This window comes from Bos javanicus, chromosome 18 (genome assembly GCF_032452875.1).
Source record: "Bos javanicus breed banteng chromosome 18, ARS-OSU_banteng_1.0, whole genome shotgun sequence".
In the NCBI taxonomy this organism is placed as follows: Eukaryota; Metazoa; Chordata; class Mammalia; order Artiodactyla; family Bovidae; genus Bos; species Bos javanicus.
In genome coordinates this window covers 43,435,272-43,454,614 of record NC_083885.1, presented here as the reverse complement: position 1 = coordinate 43,454,614, position 19,343 = coordinate 43,435,272, and the positions used below count along the sequence as shown (strand labels likewise).

The 19,343-nt window shown below is 45.6% G+C and overlaps 1 protein-coding gene across 2 annotated transcripts in view; it reads left to right on the top strand.

Moving 5' to 3' along the window:
- The first annotated feature begins 1,237 nt into the window (after positions 1-1,237).
- The window catches only part of SLC7A9 (solute carrier family 7 member 9), a 37,043-nt gene continuing 18,937 nt past the window's right edge, over positions 1,238-19,343 (top strand). For both annotated transcript variants that reach the window (XM_061387892.1, XM_061387891.1), the window contains exons 1-9: positions 1,238-1,338; positions 1,925-2,061; positions 4,535-4,682; positions 4,961-5,203; positions 5,671-5,796; positions 5,995-6,094; positions 8,568-8,612; positions 9,098-9,221; positions 10,068-10,171. In XM_061387892.1, coding sequence (XP_061243876.1) covers positions 1,975-2,061; positions 4,535-4,682; positions 4,961-5,203; positions 5,671-5,796; positions 5,995-6,094; positions 8,568-8,612; positions 9,098-9,221; positions 10,068-10,171 — 977 coding nt within the window. In that variant the 5' untranslated portion in view covers positions 1,238-1,338; positions 1,925-1,974. The remainder of the gene's footprint in view (positions 1,339-1,924; positions 2,062-4,534; positions 4,683-4,960; positions 5,204-5,670; positions 5,797-5,994; positions 6,095-8,567; positions 8,613-9,097; positions 9,222-10,067; positions 10,172-19,343) is intronic.

Genomic DNA, 19,343 nt, shown 5'->3' with positions numbered 1-19,343 from the left:
ATTTCTCAGCCAAGAGTACTCGAGTGGGTTGGCATTTCCTTCTCCAAGGGATCTTCCGGACTCAGGGACTGAACTTGCATCGCCTGCCTTAGCACACAGATTCTTTACCATTAAGCCATCAGTTCAGTCACTTAGTTGTGTCCAACTCTTTGCGACCCCATGCTCTACAGCACACCAGGCCTCCCTGACCATCACCAACTCCTGGCGTTTACTCAAATTCATGTCCATTGAGTCAGTGATGCCATCAAATCACCTCATCCTCTGTTGTCCCCTTCTCCTCCTGCCCTCAATCTTTCCCAGCATCAGGGTCTTTTCAAATGAGTCAGTTCTTCACATCAGGTGGCCAAAGTATTGGAGTTTCAGCTTCAGCATCAGTCCTTCCAATGAATATTCAGGACTGATTTCCTTTAGGATGGACTAGTTGGATCTCCTTGGGAAGCCCCTAATCAGCTATACTCCAATACAAAACTAAAAGTTTAAAAAAAAGAAATATAGATGTATTATGTATAACTGACTCACTTTGCTGTAAACACTGTAAATCACTACATTGTAAATCAACTATACTTTGATTTAAAAAATTAATTTTAAAAAAGTCCTATGAGCATAGGCCTGGGCCACTTGAGCAGCAGCAGTAACAAATCACAGAGGCGTGTGGCCAGGGCTGCAGGTGTGGACAGAGCAGAGGCCTCACTGTGTCCCCATCGGACAAACTCTCTTGTGGATCCAGAGGGCGCCGAAATCCAGCCGCCGGCCAAGGTGAGTGGGAAGGACTCGTCCACCACCCTGCGGCCTTGGTCAGAACCAGGGGGATGGCAGACCAAGGATGCTGGAGGAAATTCCTCAGTGGGGAGGGAAATTTCTTCCTGTCCTCCCCGCATCCCCCCCTTGAAAGAGCTCCACACGCAGCTTTGCTGTTTGTTTGTGCTGCCTGCCTGGAGTTGTAAACACAGCCTATTAAGATAACAGAAGAGTGGGTTCCAAAATTTACCTCTGCTGGTTCTTCTTTCAGAAAGAGATTTCTCCTTACAAGATGCGGCTGATTTGGAGCAATCTGGTTAATTTTAAAACAAACCGGTCTGGACACAAATGAACAAAACAAAAACATTTGGGAGAGAAACTGGCTTGCCCAACCCTCCCCTTTTTTGCATGGTCTACCCAAGCTTCATAGATTAAAAAAAAAAAAAAATGTGCTTAATAATTACCTTTGTTGACCTCTGTACCTTCTGGCTTACTCCTCTCCTGGGCAGGAGACATGGCCATTCCTAGGACACAGCTGTGTGGAGGAAGGTGGTCAGACAGCCAGGGGAGATCCCTGGGCTCCTCGAGGTCAAGGTGAAGGTAAGGCCATCGGTGATGGGAAGGTTGGCAGAGCCCCTGGCCTGGGGACCCGAGAGGGCCTTCATCTGGAGAAAGGGAACAGGAAATGACCACCAACTAGTTCAGCCTTGTACCGTTTTATTTGCTCATCAATGCTCTTTGCATCACTCAACGAAAAAATATCTGTACTGTGGATCTATTATGCGCGAGGGGCCTAAAACTTGGAAACTAATTGTGAGAAAAGCTTTCTTTCCTTAGGCTAGACTCCATTAAGTAGATTCTAGAATGTTTTAAAATATTTCTTTTTAAAAGCTTTTGAAAAGATGAGCTTGGGCTGCAGAATGACTTTCAGGCATGTCACTGCCGAGATATAGGACCCAGAGGATGGGAGAGGGAGCGCGGGGGCCCTGGAGGAGTTTGGAAAAGAGCCTGGAGCCCCAGTTGCCCCAGGGTCTGAAGGGCACTCAGGATGTTGTTGGACCCGAGCAAATTATGCCCACGGAGTCGACAGCTGCACTTTTCCAACTGTAAAACTGTAGATAATTATCTGCTTGTGAAATCAGTGCTCACAACCCACAGCTGACTCTATTCGCACCTTGCCTGCTAGAGCATTTGCTGAGTCTCCTTGCAGCCTCCTAGAACTGGCGGGAGGGGAAAATGGAAGAGACGAGCCTGAGGAAAAGGAGGGGGGATGAGAAGTCGATCCAGAGCAGCGAACCCAAGACCACGAGTCTCCAAAAGGAGGTAAGGCCATCCTTGGGGGCTGGCCCTTCCCAGGTCCAATCAAGGAGGGGTGGGTGTACGCAACCAAGTCATCCTCCCCCTCCACCACACACACACAGCACTTCTGATTAAACAGTTTCTCACACTCACACCCCTTTGCTTGCCAGTGAACTCAGCATATTCTTGTGAGGCTAATACATGTGTGCTTGTATGTGCTGGGTAAGCACCTAGATGGCTGGTGTTTGCTCAGGCCAACAGTCTTTTCCCGGATAGTCAGAGACAACTTCGGATGTCGGATCCCTGCTACAGCACCTTCACCACATGTATCCTCTTAAGTTTGAATTCCTCCGGTGATAGGGAAGTCCCATTTCTTCTTAGCCAGTAGCTGGGGTGGTGAGTCTGACATGGGAGTCACACAGGTGATCCCTCTAGGTTGGAATGTAGTAAGGGCTGAACCAGGGCTTCCCAAGTGGCGCTAGTGGTAAAGAACTCACCTGCCAACGCAGGAGACGTTAAGAGTCGTGGGTTTGCTCCCTGGTTGGAAGCAGGGAAGATCCTCTGGAGGAGGGAATGGCAACCCACTCCAGTATTCTTGCCTGGAGAATCCCCATGGACAGAGGAGCCTGGAGGGCTGCAGTCCGTGGGGCTACAAAGAGTTGGACAGAACTGAGGTAACTTAGCACACACAAGGGCTGAACTTGGAGTTGCCTGCAGCTTAGAGAGGGGTCAGATGGGGTTGTCACTGGCCCTGTGAGGAGGCAGAGGTTTGGGGGTGTGGGGGGGTGAATGGACAAGCTTCGGGCTCAGAGGATGAGGACCAAGGGCGCCCAGAGTGAGGTCAGGATGGTGTCAAGGGCAGGACAAGTGGGCTGGGCTCTGGGCAGAGCCTCCGGAGCTCCCATGTCTGGCTGCAGAAGAGATGAAGGAGGGACCAGAGGCTTGCCAGGGGGAATGATGTGGCTTGACTTATGTCACCCTGGGATCCCAGGGCCCCAGGAATTGGCTGATGAGCAGCAACACCCTCCTTTTGGCCGTGAGAGAAGCACAGCCAAGCAAACTCTCAGCATGTCCTAAACTTGAGTAGGCAGCTTCAGGGTGAATGCAGAGCTCAGTAGAAAGTCCAAGCCATTGGTGAGTCAACCTGGGCCATCAGAGGAGGAAATCTGAGATGGCCATAGGAAACAGAAGCTGATACTTCTCTGGACCCCCACTCCTCCAATAGTGTGTCCCTTGGGGGCTCGTCACAGCTGGGCTCTTCCATGTTCTCTGAGTTGGAACTCTGAGTGCAGCCTGTGCCCAGAGAGACAGGCACATGTACATTCAACTCAAGCTCCAGAAATCAGGCTGGTGGCTTCGGGGGGCTGATGTTGTAAGTAGGAACATGAAACAGACCATTTTCTTCCTTAGAACTTTTTTCTTGATTCATGTAGGATTTACACAGAGTGAAACGCACAGATCTTCAGTGTTTGATGAGTATGACAAAGTGGTCACCCCAGAAACTTCCCTCTTGCCCCTTTCCAGGTGGCAACCCCCCCACCCCTCCATGTTCTATCTCTGCAGATTGGTTCTGCCTGTTGTGGAATTTCATGGGAGTGGAATCATATGGGGTGTGTCCGAGCCTGGTCTCATTGGTAGGAAGGTCATATTCTAAAAGAGGGCATCAGAGAAAGTTCACAGCCCCTGAGTGTTTCTGTCCCCAGAGGCCTTGTCACTCACCCCTCACCCCCATGGCCCCGGCCAGGAGCCCAAAACCCTGACTTCACTCACAGTCTGGGGGAGGAACTCCGTGCCACTCGGCCCAGCTCAGAGGTAGGTCCTAAGGGCCTTTGTTGGTGAGTGACTGTCAAGTCAGGCCTTACCACCTGGGCCTCTTTGTCAAGAGCGGTAAGGGCTGGCACTTGGAACCTCAGCCAGGCCTGTGAACTGCACGGGCTGTGAACCCTGGGCATATCTGGGTCTTTCTGTTCCTCTGTTTTCTCCTCTGTAAATGGATATGATAATGGCATAACTGACTCACTGTTGTTGTGAGGATTAACGGACTTACTCCACACAAGCAAGGGGCTTTCCAGGTGGCAGAGTGATAAGCAATCTGCCTGCCAATGCAGAAGATGCAAGAGACTTGGGTTGGATCCCTGGGTAAGGAAGAACCCTTAGAGGGGGGAAATGACTCCACTCCAGTATTCTTGCCTAGAGAATCCCATGGAAAGAGGAACCTGGTGGGGTTGCAAGGTTTGGACATGACTGAGCGTGTGTGCGCACACACACACACACACATACACACATGCGCACACACACGCACACACACAAATCCCCAGAAGCAGCACCCTGGTGCTCTCCCTGTAACAGCACAGGGTGAAGGTGCCTGGGACTCTGGGCTGCCTGGCTGTACCCAGCATGGAAGGGGAGGAGGATGGAAGGAAGAGGGCTGCGTGCGGCCTTCTGAGCTGCACCCTGCAGCGGCACTAACTCTTCTCTCCCCCGCTCTACAACCCAGCTGGGCCTGTTCAGTGGCACCTGCATCATCGTGGGTACCATCATTGGCTCTGGGATCTTCATCTCCCCCAAGTCTGTGCTCAGGAACATGGAAGCCGTGGGACCCTGTCTCATCATATGGACCATGTGTGGGGTTCTTGCGACACTGGGTAACAAAGATGCCCACCCTGGCAATGATCCCCTGTTGCATGTGGGGCAGGATGTTGGAGCTCTGTCTGTGTGGGGTTGTGTCGCTGCCCAGAACCCCTCAATGCTTGTGTGCAGATGTGTGTAAACTGGGGTTTACGGAATGTCCAAAGGCCAGAGCTCAGGATGAGGGGCACCGTGGTGGGCCCTGGGAGCACAACCCCCATTGGGGAGAGGGGGTCCCTTGACCAGGGCGAGACCTCACAAGGGGCCCGGGGCCCCCTTTCTCTCTGTATTCCAGGCGCCCTGTGCTTCGCGGAGCTTGGCACGATGATCACCAAGTCGGGGGGCGAGTACCCCTACCTGATGGAGGCCTTTGGCCCCATTCCGGCATACCTCTTTTCCTGGAGCAGCCTGTTCGTCATAAAGCCCTCATCCTTTGCCATCATCTGCCTCAGCTTCTCCGAGTACGTTTGTGCGCCCTTCTACTCAGGCTGCAGCCCTCCCCAAGTTGTCGTTAAATCCCTGGCTGCCGCTGCCATCTGTGAGTACCTGTGAGGAACACCAGGCAGGGGGCAGAAAAGACCTGGCACAGCTGGGGGTGGAGAAACTGGGCTCCTGCACACCCAGAAAGAGGCCAGGTGGGCCTGGAGGCGCCGGCAGGGAGCAGGGCCAGGGCTGGCCTTGGTCCCAAGCCTGATGGTCTTTGACGTTCGGTCTCCGCTCTGCGGGGCCATCAGAGCCATCGGGGAGGGCTGGCTGTAGGCTACCCCACAGGGCAGCGCTTGGCTGGAGTCTGGCTGCATCTCCATTGCTCTTAGAGGTGGAGTTCGGGGAGGGGGTTGGACAGCCCTGGTTGGATTTCAAAGGTGCGTGGATATGGCAGTGGAGAGGGGAGGCTGGCGGGGAACGGGGCCTGGGAATGGAAAGGAGGCTCTTTCCAGGGCCTTAAGACAGGAGGGTGATGTTGAGCCCATAGACACAGAACAGTGCCCACCTCTGACTTCCCAGTGCTCATCTCCACGGTGAACGCGCTGAGCGTGCGGCTGGGGAGCTATGTCCAGAACATTTTCACGGCGGCCAAGATGGTGATCGTGGTCATTATCATCGTCAGCGGACTTGTCCTCCTGGCCCAAGGTGACCTTCGGCTGGAGGGGAGGGTGGGGCCACACGCCACAGACCACCTGGAGGTCTTGCTGCTAAGCATACATTTCATGCAGTGGAAATAGTTTCCCAGTTGTTCAGAGTTTGTTTAATTACCTGAGGTCATTGGTCATCCCCTTCCTTCACACAGTTCCAGTCTAGTCAGCTGATAACTATCTGCCTTGATTACAGGAAATACGAGGAATTTTGAAAACTCTTTTGAAGGCGCATCATTGTCTGTGGGCTCCATCAGTCTGGCATTATATAATGGACTCTGGGCGTATGATGGATGGTAAGGCACTCGGTCTAAGACAGCACACGTCTGCCTGTGGGTTTCTTTAGGCTATCTTCCTGAAACCACATGGAAAGCAATAACTTCTCCTTTTGGGGATTTGGTGGGACTCTAACATGTACCTTCCCATCTCCCTTTTGTTAAGTACCCTACCCCCTTCACCCTTCTGTTCTCCTTGAACCCCAGGGGCACCTGCCCCTCCCCCAGCCACTCACCTGGCACCAGACCCCGACACAGTGGCCCATGAGCCCCCGTGCTGGGGCCTCCTGCAGAAACTTCACCAGACGAGCACAGGCTCAGCTGGACTGGAAGCAATGAGGGCTGCCGGGCATGGGGCAAGGCAAGACTGCTCGGGAGCACTTTTCTTTCCACTTTGCAAATACACGTGGCCATCCAGGTCACTGGCCTTTCCCTCGTGCAGAGAATCTGCAGGCTTCGTTCTCTTTTCAGACAACGAATCTTGCATTTTTTTTCAAAGCACGCTGGGGACTCATTACTCCCAATAATTGTTGAAAAGTTACAGAATTCCCATGGAGTACAAAGACTTACCAACTGAAGAATGTGCAGATCTTAGTAGCCCCCCCACCACCAGGGCTTTCTTTAAAAGAGAAAGCCCTACAGGGGGAAAAAAATTCCTACAGGGGAATTTTCTCTATGATGTTGTTGTACAATCGCTAAGTCACGTCTGACTCTTCGTGACCTCATGGACTGCAGCACCCCAGGCTCCTCCGTCCTTCACTATCTCCCAGAGTTTGCTCAAATTCATGTTCATTGAGTTAGTGATGCTACCTAGTCATCTTATCCTCTGCCACCCTCTTCTCCTTTTGCCTTCAATCTTTCCCAGCATACAGGTCTTTTCCAAAAAGTTGGCTCTTCCCATCAGGCAGCCAAAGTATTGGAGCTTCAGCTTAAGCATCAGTCCTTCCAATGAATATTCAGGGTTGATTTTCTTGCTGTCCAAGGGACACTCAAAAGTTTTCTCCAGCGCCATAGTTTGAAAGTATCAATTCTTCAGCACTCAGTCTTCTTTATGGTTCAACTCTCATATCCATACATGACTACTGGAAAAACCAATAGTCTGCTTTGACTATATGGACCTTTGTTTGCAAAGCGATATCTCTGCTTTTTAATATGCTGTCTAGGTTTGTCATAGCTTTCCTTCCAAGGAGCAAGCATCTTTGAATTTCATGGCTGCAGTCACCATTCGCAGTGATTTTGGAGCCCAAGAAAATAAAATCTATCACTGTTTCCACTTTTTCCCTTTCTATTTGCCATGAAGTGATGGACTGGATACCAAGATCTTAGTTTTTTGAATATTGAGTTTCAAGTCAGTTTTTTCACTTTCCTCTTTCACCCTTATCAAGAGGCTCTTTAGTTCCTCTTCACTTTCTACCATTAGAGTCGTATCATTTGCATATCTGAGGTTATTGATATTTCTCCTGGCAATCTTGATTCCAGTTTATGATTCACCCAGCCTGGCATTTTGCATGATGTACTCTGCATATAAGTTAAATAAGCAGGGTGACAATATACCAAAGGAGATTAAACCAGTCAAGCCCAAAGGAAATCAACTCTGAATATTCACTGAAAGGATGGATACTGATGCTGAAGCTTCAATACTCTGGCTACCTGATATGAAGAGCAGACTCACTGGAAAAGACCCTGATGCTTGAGGGTCTTGAAGGAAAGACTGAAGGAAAGATTGAGGGCAAGAGGAGAAGGAGGCGACAGAGGATGAGATGGTTGGATGGCATCACTGACTCAATGGACCTGAGTTTGAGTAAACTCCAGGAGGTAGTGAAGGGCAGGGAAGCCTGGGGTTGCAAAGAGTCAGACATAACTTAGTGACTGAACAACAACAACTATGCAGTCTTGATGTACTCCCTTCCCAATTTTGAACCAGTCCATTATTCCATGTCTGGTTCTAATTGTTGCTTCTTGACCTACATATAGGTTTCTCAGGAGACAGGTAAGGTGGTCTGGTACTCCCGTTTCTTTAAGAATTTTCCACAGTTTTTTTGTGATCCACACAGTCAAAAGCTTTAGCATAGTCAATGAAGCAGAAGTAGATGTTTTTCTGGAATTCCCTTGCTTTTTCTATGTTCCAGCGAATGTTGGCAATTTGATCCCTGCTTTCTCTGCTTTTTCTAAACGCAACTTGTAGGTCTGGAAGTTCTCAGTTCACTGCTAAAGTCTAGCTTGAATGATTTTAAGCACAACCTTACTAGCTTAAACTAATACAGTTGCTAGCATCATAGTTTGAACCTTCTTTGACATTGCCTTTCTTTGGGATTGGAATGAAAACGGACCTTTTCCATTCTGGTGGCCACTGATGAGTTTTCCCAATTTGCTGACACATTGAGCGCAGCATTTCGACAGTTTAAATGAGGCATACACTTATTATTTTGTGTTTCATAATCTTAGCAAAGAAAGTCAAAGTTATGTTACTCAATGTTACTTTTTTTCCCGGTAGGAATCAACTCAACTACATCACAGAAGAACTCAGAAACCCTTTCAGGTAAGAAAGCTAAGTCAGAGGGGAGACAGTGGACAGGTTAGCATACTTCTCTCCCCCAAACATAAGGTGGAACTGCTTCCCCCCAATCATCCACCACCCACTTCCAGACAGTGGATGGTTTTCTATCAGCTCATTGACATTCGTTAGAGCTTGGTTTTGTTTGAGGTAGTAGAATGGTTGCTAAGAGGAAGGAAGAACTCTAGCTTATTTTGCATTATAACCAAATTCAGTTTTACTGCCCTGGAGTCTAAGGAGAGGGAGAGTTCTTTCTCATTAGAAAGTGTCAGTGTCCCCACTGGGGCTCTGCTGTCCCTCTAGCTCCCTGCTTCTTGGTGAGCATCAGGAAGCCTCAGGAAGGGCAGTTCCCCCGGGAGCAGGTAGAGGGCCGGCCGGGCAGCTGGAAGAAAGGACTAGACGAAGACCACTATCTTGTGAGTCTGTCATGGATGCTCTGGTCTGAGTCTCTGGGTCCCCGCCCCTCCCAGAAACCTGCCCCTGGCCATCATCATTGGGATCCCACTAGTAACAGGCTGCTACATCCTCATGAACGTGTCCTACTTCACTGTGATGACGGCCACCGAGCTCCTGCAGTCCCAGGCTGTGGCCGTGGTGAGTGCCCCGGGGTCTCTGTGGGAGGGGACAGGCAAGGGATAAATGCTCAAGTTGAAGGACCCTGTGTGTGTAGGGGCGGGTGAGGGGGGGGGGGGGCGGAATAATCGTCTAGGAGACCAGACACGGGGAGAATCTGAGCAGGATAGGGCAGCACCAGAGACCTGGCCTACCTTCCAGGTGGCCAGCAGCTGGGAGGTCCTGCCTTCCCAGCGCACCCTACCTGCCTCCTCAACATAGAGCGCAGGGCTCCACTTCACCCGGGTTGGGACTTTGACAGGCAAGTGTAGGGGAGAGCAAGATCAGGGGAGTCATTGTAGGACGGAGTGATAATAGTGGGTTGTGGAATTCATCTGGGTGAGGAGGGAAGCAAGGACAGGGGGATGGGGATGAGGGACAGGGGAAAGGTGGGCGGGGTCCATGTGCTGGAGAAGACCTGCAGAGTTGGGGCAGGACAAGAAATGGAACTGAAAACAGGCAATGAGGGGACATGGACAGGGAGCAGAGAGAGGCAGGCTTGGTGACCGGCCCACTGACCCTGAGACGAGGTGGCTCAAGTGGGAGGGAGATCTGGTCATTCCGAGGAAGGGAGAGTGAGGGCGTCAGAGGATGTGGAAACACTGAGAATTACGCCAAGGCAGCAGGGGAGAAGAGCTGTCTATCACCATCCGCAGAGGTGGGGCGGGGCGGGGATGTTGGTCTTTTTCTCCAGACTGGTGCCCCACCGTTCCTCAGGGAGGCGTCCTGGAGCCCAGCTCAGTGGGGCCGCTGGGAGGGCTCAGCAGCCTGTGGGGCCGGTGGCTCTTGGGGGCACACGGTCTCAAGACGCACCCACTTCTCTCTCAGACGTTTGGTGACCGTGTCCTCTACCCCGCCTCGTGGATCGTTCCGCTCTTCGTGGCGTTTTCAACCATCGGCGCCGCTAACGGGTCGTGCTTTACTGCTGGCAGGTAGGACCCAGCACCTACCCTGGGGCGGAGTGCGCGCACGCACGCGGGGCGGCGCCAGGGCCGGGCATGAGTCCCCAGTGACAGAGCGGAAATCACACACTGGGCGGGAGGGAGCACGTAGAGCCGGCGGGCTCGTGGCGCTGGTCCCAGTGGTCCAGAGCGAGTGGGGATAGTGCCGCCAGCGCCAGCACAAGGCAGGGCTTGGCGACCCGGGTGAGCGAGGTTTACTTGTGGGACTACACGGAATGAGCTTTCTGGAACATCTTTTCATGTTAATAGATACACAGTCTAGATCAGGAGCCTGGTAGGCTGCAACCCACTCCAGTGTTCTTGCCTTGAGAATCCCAGGGCCAGGGGAGCCTGGTGGGCTGCCGTCTATGGGGTCGCAGAGTCAGACACGACTGAAGCGACTTAGCAGCAGCAGCAGCAGCAGCTAGATGAGGAATTGGTAAACTAAAGGGCAGATAGTGAGGATTTTAAGCTTGCAGGCCATGTAAACCTGTCCTGCTCTGTCTTTGCAGTAGGAAAGCCAACAGCTGTAGCTATGGTCCAGGAAAACTTCATTTACATAACCAGGCACTTCGCCAGTTCCTGCCGGGCCTCTGGCCCCTATCCTCTTGACCAATGTAGCATATTTCACATCACCTCCACTCATGGGCTGGGTTGGGGAGTTTTTCACAGACATTGGCAGGGAACATTCTGAGCATGTCTTTGTTCATCTCTCCAGCATTCTTGGCGGTATAGTCCTGAGATTGAAATTGCCAAAGGTTATATGCATATACACTTTAAAAAATGAAATATATACCACAAAATCATGCCTTAGTGCTAGTCCTTTAAGACGTCTTCAAAAGTGTCTTGGTTGTTCTATCTGAATTTTAGAATTACCCTATCAATTTATATAAAAAAGCCTTAGGGACTTTGATTAGAACTTTACTGAATCTATAGTTCAGTTTGGAGAGGACTGCAAGCTTCAAAGTTCTGATTTTTCTAATTTATGGGCATGGATTTATCCCCCCATTTATTTAGGTCTTCCTTCTTTTTTTTTTTTTTTTGGAGTGGCAGTTTTCAGTATATAATTCTTAGACACATTTTGTCAGATTTACCCTGAAATATTTCATATTTCTTCATGCTATTATAAATGGTATTTTCAAAAATGCAAAAAATTTCAGTTTCTGATTAGTCTGTTGCAGGTACAACTCTTTTTGTTGTTCAGTCACTAAGTTGTGTCTTTCTCTTTGCAATCCCATGGACTGCAGCACATCAGACTCCCCTGTCCTTCACTATCTCCTGGAATTTACTCAAATTCATGCATACTGAGTTGATGATGCCATCCAACCATCTCATCCTCTGCCACCCCCTTCTCCTTTTGCCTTCAATCTTTCCAGGCATCAGGGTCCTTTTGAATGAGTCGTCTCTTCACATCAGGTGGCCAAAGTATTGGACCTTCAGCTTCAGTCCTTCCAATGGATATTCAGGGTTGATTTCCTTTAGGATTAACTGGTTTGATCTCTTTGCAGTCCAGTGAACTCTCAAGAGTCTTCTCCAACACAGTTCAAAAACATCAACTCTTCAGTGCTCAGCCTTCTTTATGGGCCAACATCTGTACATGACTACTGGAAAAACCGTAGCTCTGACTATATGACCTTTGTCAGCAAAGTGATGTCTGCTTTTTAATATGCTGTCTAGGTTTGTCATAGCTTTCCTTCCAAGGAGCAAGCATCTTTTAATTTCATGGTTTCCCTAGTGGCTCAGTGGTAGAGAATCTGCCTGCAGTGCAGGAGACTCAAGTTCAATCCCTGGATCAGAAAGATCCCTTGGAGAAAGGAATGGCTACCCACTCTAGTATTCTTGCCTGGAGAATTCCACAGACAGAGGAGCCTAGTGGGCTATAGTCTATGGGGTCACAAGGAGTTGGACACGATTGAGCAACTAACACACGCACATATGATATTTCTATTTTTAGTTTTTTTGAGGAAACTTCATATTGTTTTCCACAGTGGTTGCACCAATTTGCATTCCCACCAACAGTTTGCAAGGGTTCCCTTTTCTCTACATCCTTGCCAACATTTGTTATTTATGGTCTTTTGATGATAGTCATTCTGACAGATATGAGGTGATATCTCATTGTGGTTTTGATTTGATTTGCAATTCTCTGATGACTAGTGATGTTGAGCATTGTTTTATGTGTCTGTTGGCCATCGTTGTGTCTTTTTCATAAAAAATATTCAGTTCTGCCCATTTTTAATTGGATTGTTTGTTTTTATGATATTGAGTTGTATAAGTTATATATATTTGGGATATTAACCCCTTTTTGGCCATATCATTTGCAAATATGTTCTCCCATTCAGTGGGTTGTCTTTTTGTTTTGTCAGTGGTTTCCTTTGCTGTGCAAAAGCTTTTTAAAGTTAGTTAGTTCCCATTCATTTGCTTTTGCTTTTATTTCCTTTTCTTTAGGGGACAGATCCAAAAAGATATTGCTACAATTCATGTCAAAGAGTATCCTGCCTATGTTTTCTTCTAGTTTTGTGGGTTTGGGTCTTATATTTAGGTCTTTAATCCATTTTGAGTCTATTTTTGAATATGGTATGACAGAATGTTCTAATTTCATTCTTTTGCATATAGCTGTCCAGTTTTCCCAGCACCACTAATTGAAGAGACTGTCTTTTCACCATTGTGTTATTTTTGCCTCCTCTGTTGTAGATTCGTTGACCATCGGTATGTGGATTTGTTTCTGGGCTCTGTTCTGTTCCACTGATCTGTGTGTTTGTGTCTGTCTTTGTGCCAGTACCTTACTGTTTTGATAACTGTAGCTTTGTAGTCTAAAGTCAGGGAGTGTGATATTTCCAGCTCTATTCTTCTTTCTAGAGATTGCTTTGGTTATTTGGTGCCTTTTGTGTTTCCATACAAAATTTATTTGTTCCAGTTCTGTGAAAAATGCCTTTGGTATTTTGATAGGGATTGCACTGAATCTGTACATTGCCTTGGGTAGTATGGTCATTTTAACAATATTAATTCTTCCAATCCATGAACATGGTATATCTTTCTATCTGTTAATGTTACATTCAATTTCTTTCATCTATGTACTATAGTTTTCTGAGTGTAGATCTTCTATTAATACTCCCTTAGGTAAGTTTATCTGTATGTTTAGGTATGTTATTCTTTATATAATTGTAAATGCTGCTGTTTCCTTAACTTCTCTGACAGTTGTTACTGTATAGAAATGCAACAGATTTCTGTGTATTAATTTTGTGCATACATGCTAAATCACTTTAGTCATGTCTGACTCTGTGTGACCCTATGGACCACAGCCCACTAGGCTCCCCTGTCCATGGATTCTCCAAGTAAGAATATGGGAGTGGGTTGCCATTTCCTTAAATCCTCTTTCTGGCAGTTGTTAGTGTTTAGAAATGCAACAGACTTTTGTATATTAATTGTGTACCCTGTAACTTTACCAAATTCATTAATGAGCTCTAGTATTTTTTTTTTTTTGTAGTGTATTTAGGATTTTCTCTGTATAGTATTGTGTTGTCTGCAAAGACTGACAATTTTACTTCTTCCTTTCCAGTTTGGATTTCTTGTATTTTTTCCTTTTTTTTTTTTTTTTTTTGGTTTGAGTGTGTTGCTCAGACTTTCAATACTATGTTGAATAAAAGTGGCAAGATTGGGCATCCTTGTCTTGTTTCTGATCTTAGAGGAAGTTTTCGGCTTTTCATCATTGAGTATGATGTTAGCTGGGAGCTTATCATATATGGCCTTTATTATGTTATATTCCCTCTCTACCCACTGGAGAGCTTTTGTCATAAGTGGATATTGAATTTTGTCAAAAGCTTTTCTATATCTCTTGGGATAATCATATGGTTTTTATTCTTCAATTTGTTAATGTGATGTATTCCACTTATTGACTTACAGATACTGAACCATCCTTGCATACCTGGGAAAAATCTCACTTGATCATGGTGTATGATCTTTTTAAACATTTGCTGACTTCAGTTTGCTTATATTTTCAGGATTTTTGCATCTATGTTCAACAGTGATATTGGCCTGTAATTTTCTTTTTTGTGTAGTATCTTTGTCCGGTTTTGGTATAAAGGTAATGCTGGTCTCACAGAATGAGTTCAGAAGCATTTCCTCTGCATTTTTTGGAATTTTGGAGACCAATAGGTGTTATCTCGGAGAAGGCAATGGCACCCCACTCCAGTACTCTCACCTGGAAAATCCCATGGACGGAGGAGCCTGGTAGGCTGCAGTCCATGGGGTCGCTGAGAGTCAGACACGACTGAGTGACTTCACTTTCACTTTTCACTTTGATGCATTGGAGAAGGAAATGGCAACCCACTCCAGTGTTCTTGCCTGGAGAATCCCAGGGACGGCGGAGCCTGGTGGGCTGCCCTCTATGGGGTCACACGGAGTTGGACACGACTGAAGCGACTTAGCAGCAGCAGCAATAGGTGTTATCTCTTCTCTACATATTTGGTAGAATTCACTTGTGAAACCATCTGGACCAAGACTTTTCTTTTTTTGGAGTTTTCAAATTGCAGATTCAATTTCACTACTGGGAATTGGTCTATTTTCTGTTTCTTCCTGATTCAGTTTTGAGAAATTGTACATTTCTAGGAATTTGTTGATTTCTACTTGGTTCTTCATTTTATCAGCATATCATTGTTCACAGTAATCTCTTATGAGCCTTTGTGTATGTATGGTGTTACATATAACTTTCCCCTTTTCAGTTCTGATATTGATTTGGGCCCTCTTTTTTCCTTGATGTATTTTGATTTTATTTTTCAGAATCAGCTTTTAGTTTCATTGATCTTTTCTATTTTTGTGTGTCTATTTATTTATGCCCTTATATTTATGATTTATTTCCTTCTACTAACTTTGGGTTTTGTTTGTTCTTTTTCTTGTCCTTTTAGGTGAAAGATTAAGTCATCTTATTGATGACTAAAGAATCTTTTTTCCTGAGGTAGGCTTTTATTGCTGTAAAGTCCCCTCTTAGAACTGCTTTTGCTGTGTCCAGTAGATTTTGGATCATTGTGTTTTCATTTTCATTGGTCTCCAGGTACTTTTTTACTTCCTCTTTGATTTCTTCGGTGATCGAGTGGTTATTTAGTAGCATATTGTTTAGCTTCCACGTGTTTGTGCTTTTTGCAGTTTTTCTTTTTGTAGTTGATTCCTCTCAGCATTGTGGCCAGAAAAGATGCTCTGATTTCAGCTTTCTTAAATTTACCAAGGCTTGCTTTGTGGCCTAGCATGTGATCTCTCCTAAAGAGTGTTTTATGTGTTATTTGAAAAGAATGTGTATTGTGCTGTTTGGGGATGGAATGTTTTATATATGTTAAGTCCATCTGGTGTAATAGGTCATTTAAGACCAGCATTTGCTTATTGATTGATCTGTCGATTTATATAAGTGGGAGTGTTAAAGTCCCTTCCTATCATTGTGTTACTTTTATTTTCTCCTTTACATGTTAGTATTTGCTTTATATATTTAGGTGCTCCTATGTTGAGAGCATGGCACCCCACTCCAGTACTCTTGCTTGGAAAATCCCATGGACGGAGGAACCTGGTAGGCTGCAGTCCATGGGGTCCCTAAGAGTCGGACACGACTGAGCGACTTCACTTTCACACATTGGAGAAGGAAATGGCAACCCACTCCAGTGTTCTTGCCTGGAGAATCCCAGGGACGGGGGAGCCTGGTGGGCTGCCATCTCTGGGGTCGCACAGAGTCAGACATGACTGAAGCAACTTAGCAGCAGCAGCAGCAGCATGTTGAGAGCACGTATTATATTTACCATCATTATATCTTCTTGGATTGACCCCTTGATCGTTATGTAATGCCCATCTCTTGTAAGTCTTTAAACTCTATTTTGTCTGATATAAGTATTGCTACCCAGGTTTTGTTTTGATTTCCATTTCCATGGAATAACTTTTTCCATCTACTCACTTTCAATCTATGTGCATATTTAGATCTGAAGTGAATCTCCTGTAGGCAGCATATATACAGATCTTATTTTTATATCCACTCATATATCCATCCATTTTATATCCACTCTATGTCTCTTGAGCATTTAGTCCACTTACACTTAAAGTAATTACTTAAATGTATGTTCTTATCACCATTTTGTTATTTGAGGTTGTTTTAATTTTTTGTTCCTTCTTTTGTTCTCTTGTGATTAGATGGCTATCTTTCATGTTATGTTTGAATTCCTTTTTATTTTTGTATCTATTATAGTTTTGGTTTGAGTTATGTGAAGTTTATATATAACAAACTATACACACACACACACACAATTATTAAGTTGCTGATCTAATTTTAAATGCATTTAACAACCCTGCATTTGTATTGTCCCCCACTTATGAGTACTGTTTTTGACAACATGTTTTACTGCATCTAATTGTTTTGTGTATTCTTTAACTGCTTGTTGTGATATATAGATGATTTTTTACCTTCATTTAACCTTCCTACTAGCTTTGTATGTGGTTGATTTTCTACCTTTACTGTTTCTTTGCAAGGGCTCCTGTTTTTTATCTTTTTGGTAGATTATTTCCTTTTTCAGTAGGAATGCTCCTTTTGCCTTAAACTCTATTCTGATATTGACATTGATAAATCAGCTGTCTTTCAGACTTCTACCTTTAGTAACATGTCTCAGTTCAGTTCAGTCACTTAGTCGTGTCTGACTCTTTGCGACCCCATGAACTGCAGCACGCCAGGCCTCCCTGTCCATCACCAACTCCCAGAGTTCACTCAAACTCATGTCCACTGAGTCGGTGATACCATCCAGCCATCTCAACCTCTGTCATCCCCTTCTCCTCCTGCCCCCAATCCCTCCCAGCATCAGAGTCTTTTCCAATGAGTCAACTCTTTGCATGAGGTGGCCAAAGTACTGGAGTTTCAGCTTTAGCATCAGTCCTTCCAAAGAACACCCAGGACTGATCTCCTTCAGAATGGACTGGTTGGATCTCCTTGCAGTCCAAGGGACTCTCAAGAGTCTTCTCCAGCACCACAGTTCAAAAGCATCAATTCTTCGGCATTCAGCTTTCTTCACAGTCCAACTCTCACATCCATACATGACCACAGGAAAAACCATAGCCTTGACTAGACGGACCTTTGTTGGCAAAGTAATGTCTTTGCTTTTGAATATGCCATCTAGGTTGGTCATAACTTTCCTTCCAAGGAGTAAGTGTCTTTTAATTTCATGGCTGCAATCACCATCTGCAGTGATTCTGGAGCCCAGAAAAATAAAGTCTGACACTGTTTCCCCATCCATTTCCCATGAAGTGATGGGACCAGATGCCATGATCATAGTTTTCTGAATGTTGAGCTTTAAGCCAACTTTTTCACTCTCCACTTTCACTTTCATCAAGAGGCTTTTTAGTTCCTCTTCACTTTCTGCCATAAGGGTGGTGTCATCTGCATATCTGATGTTATTGATATTTCTCCCAGCAATCTTGATTTTAGCTCATGCTTCTTCCAGCCCAGCATTTCTCATGATGTACTCTGCATATAAGGTAAATAAGCAGGGTGACAACATACAGCCTTGACATACTCCTTTTCCTATTTGGAACCAGTCTGTTGTTCCATGTCCAGTTCTAACTGTTGCTTCCTGACCTGAATATAGGTTTCTTAAGAGGCAGGTCAGCTGGTCTGGTATGCCCATCTCTTGAAGATTTTCCCACAGTTTATTGTGATCCATACAGTCAAAGGCTTTGGCATAGTGAATAAAGCAGAAATAGATGTATTTCTGGAACTCTCTTGCTTTTTCGATGATCCAGTGGATGTTGGCAATTTGATCTCTGGTTCCTCTGCCTAACATGTCTAACCCCTTTTAAATGTCTACCTTTCAGTGATATGGGTTCTGGCTTGTGTCTCTTTCAACAAACCCAACCTGAGAGTCTCCAGCTGAGCAAGTGGAATTTGATTATATTGGATATGATTACTGCTACAGATAGGTTAATTCCTATCATATTGCTTTGTGTTTTCTTGGCTTAAAAAAATCTTACCCTGATTTATTAACCATCAAATGTTTTTATTCCTTTTTTTTTCTTGTATTGATATAGATGGAAGTTATATTTCTATTCTTTTAGTAATTACCTTTAAAATTTAACATGAATACCTAGTAGAGTCTATCAGTATCTCAGTTTTCTTTCCTCTCTTGCAAGGGCTTTCCCTTTCATATCATCTAGTATATCAGCTACACCATGTTTGTAAAGCGAACCAATCCTCCAAAAAAGTCTCTCATGACAGAAATAAAAAATCCAATACTTACATACATAGAAAATGTGCTTTACTGCTGTCTCCTTAACATTACTTCTTCAATAAACTTAGTTCTGTGTCCTCTTTTGTTGGAGTAGACTTTTTAAGTTTCCAACAAGGACTGAAGAAAAGTAAATGTATCATAGCTATTGTTTATCTAAACATTTATTTTGCCAGTAGTCTTGAATGATGATTTAGCTATGCAGAATTCTAATCTGAAAATCAAATCAATTTCCCTCATCACTTTCAAAGTGTTATTTCTCATGAGATGGCTGTTGTTCTGACTGTCCTAATTTTCTAGTTAATCTTTTAAATTCGGTAGCTTAAATTTTTTTCCCTTCCACTATGTTTATGACACCACCCTTATGGCAGAAAGTGAAGAGGAACTAAAAAGCCTCTTGATGAAGGTGAAAGTGGAGAGTGAAAAAGTTGGCTTAAAGCTCAACATTCAGAAAACTAAGATCATGGCATCCGGTCCCATCACTTCATGTGAAATAGATGGGGAAACAGTGGAAACAGTGTCAGACTTTATTTTTCTGGGCTCCAAAATCACTGCAGATGGTGACTGCAGCCATGAAATTAAAAGACGCTTACTCCTTGGAAGGAAAGTTATGACCAACCTAGATAGCATATTCAAAAGCAGAGACATTACTTTGCCAACAAAGGTCCGTCTAGTCAAGGCTATGGTTTTTCCTGTGGTCATGTATGGATGTGAGAGTTGGACTGTGAAGAAAGCTGAGCGCCAAAGAATTGATGCTTTTGAACTGTGGTGTTGGAGAAGACTCTTGAGAGTCCCTTGGACTGCAAGGAGATCCAACCAGTCCATTCTGAAGGAGATCAGCCCTGGGCTTTCTTTGGAAGGAATGATGCTAAAGCTGAACCTCCAGTACTTTGGCCACCTCATGTGAAGAACTGACTCACTGG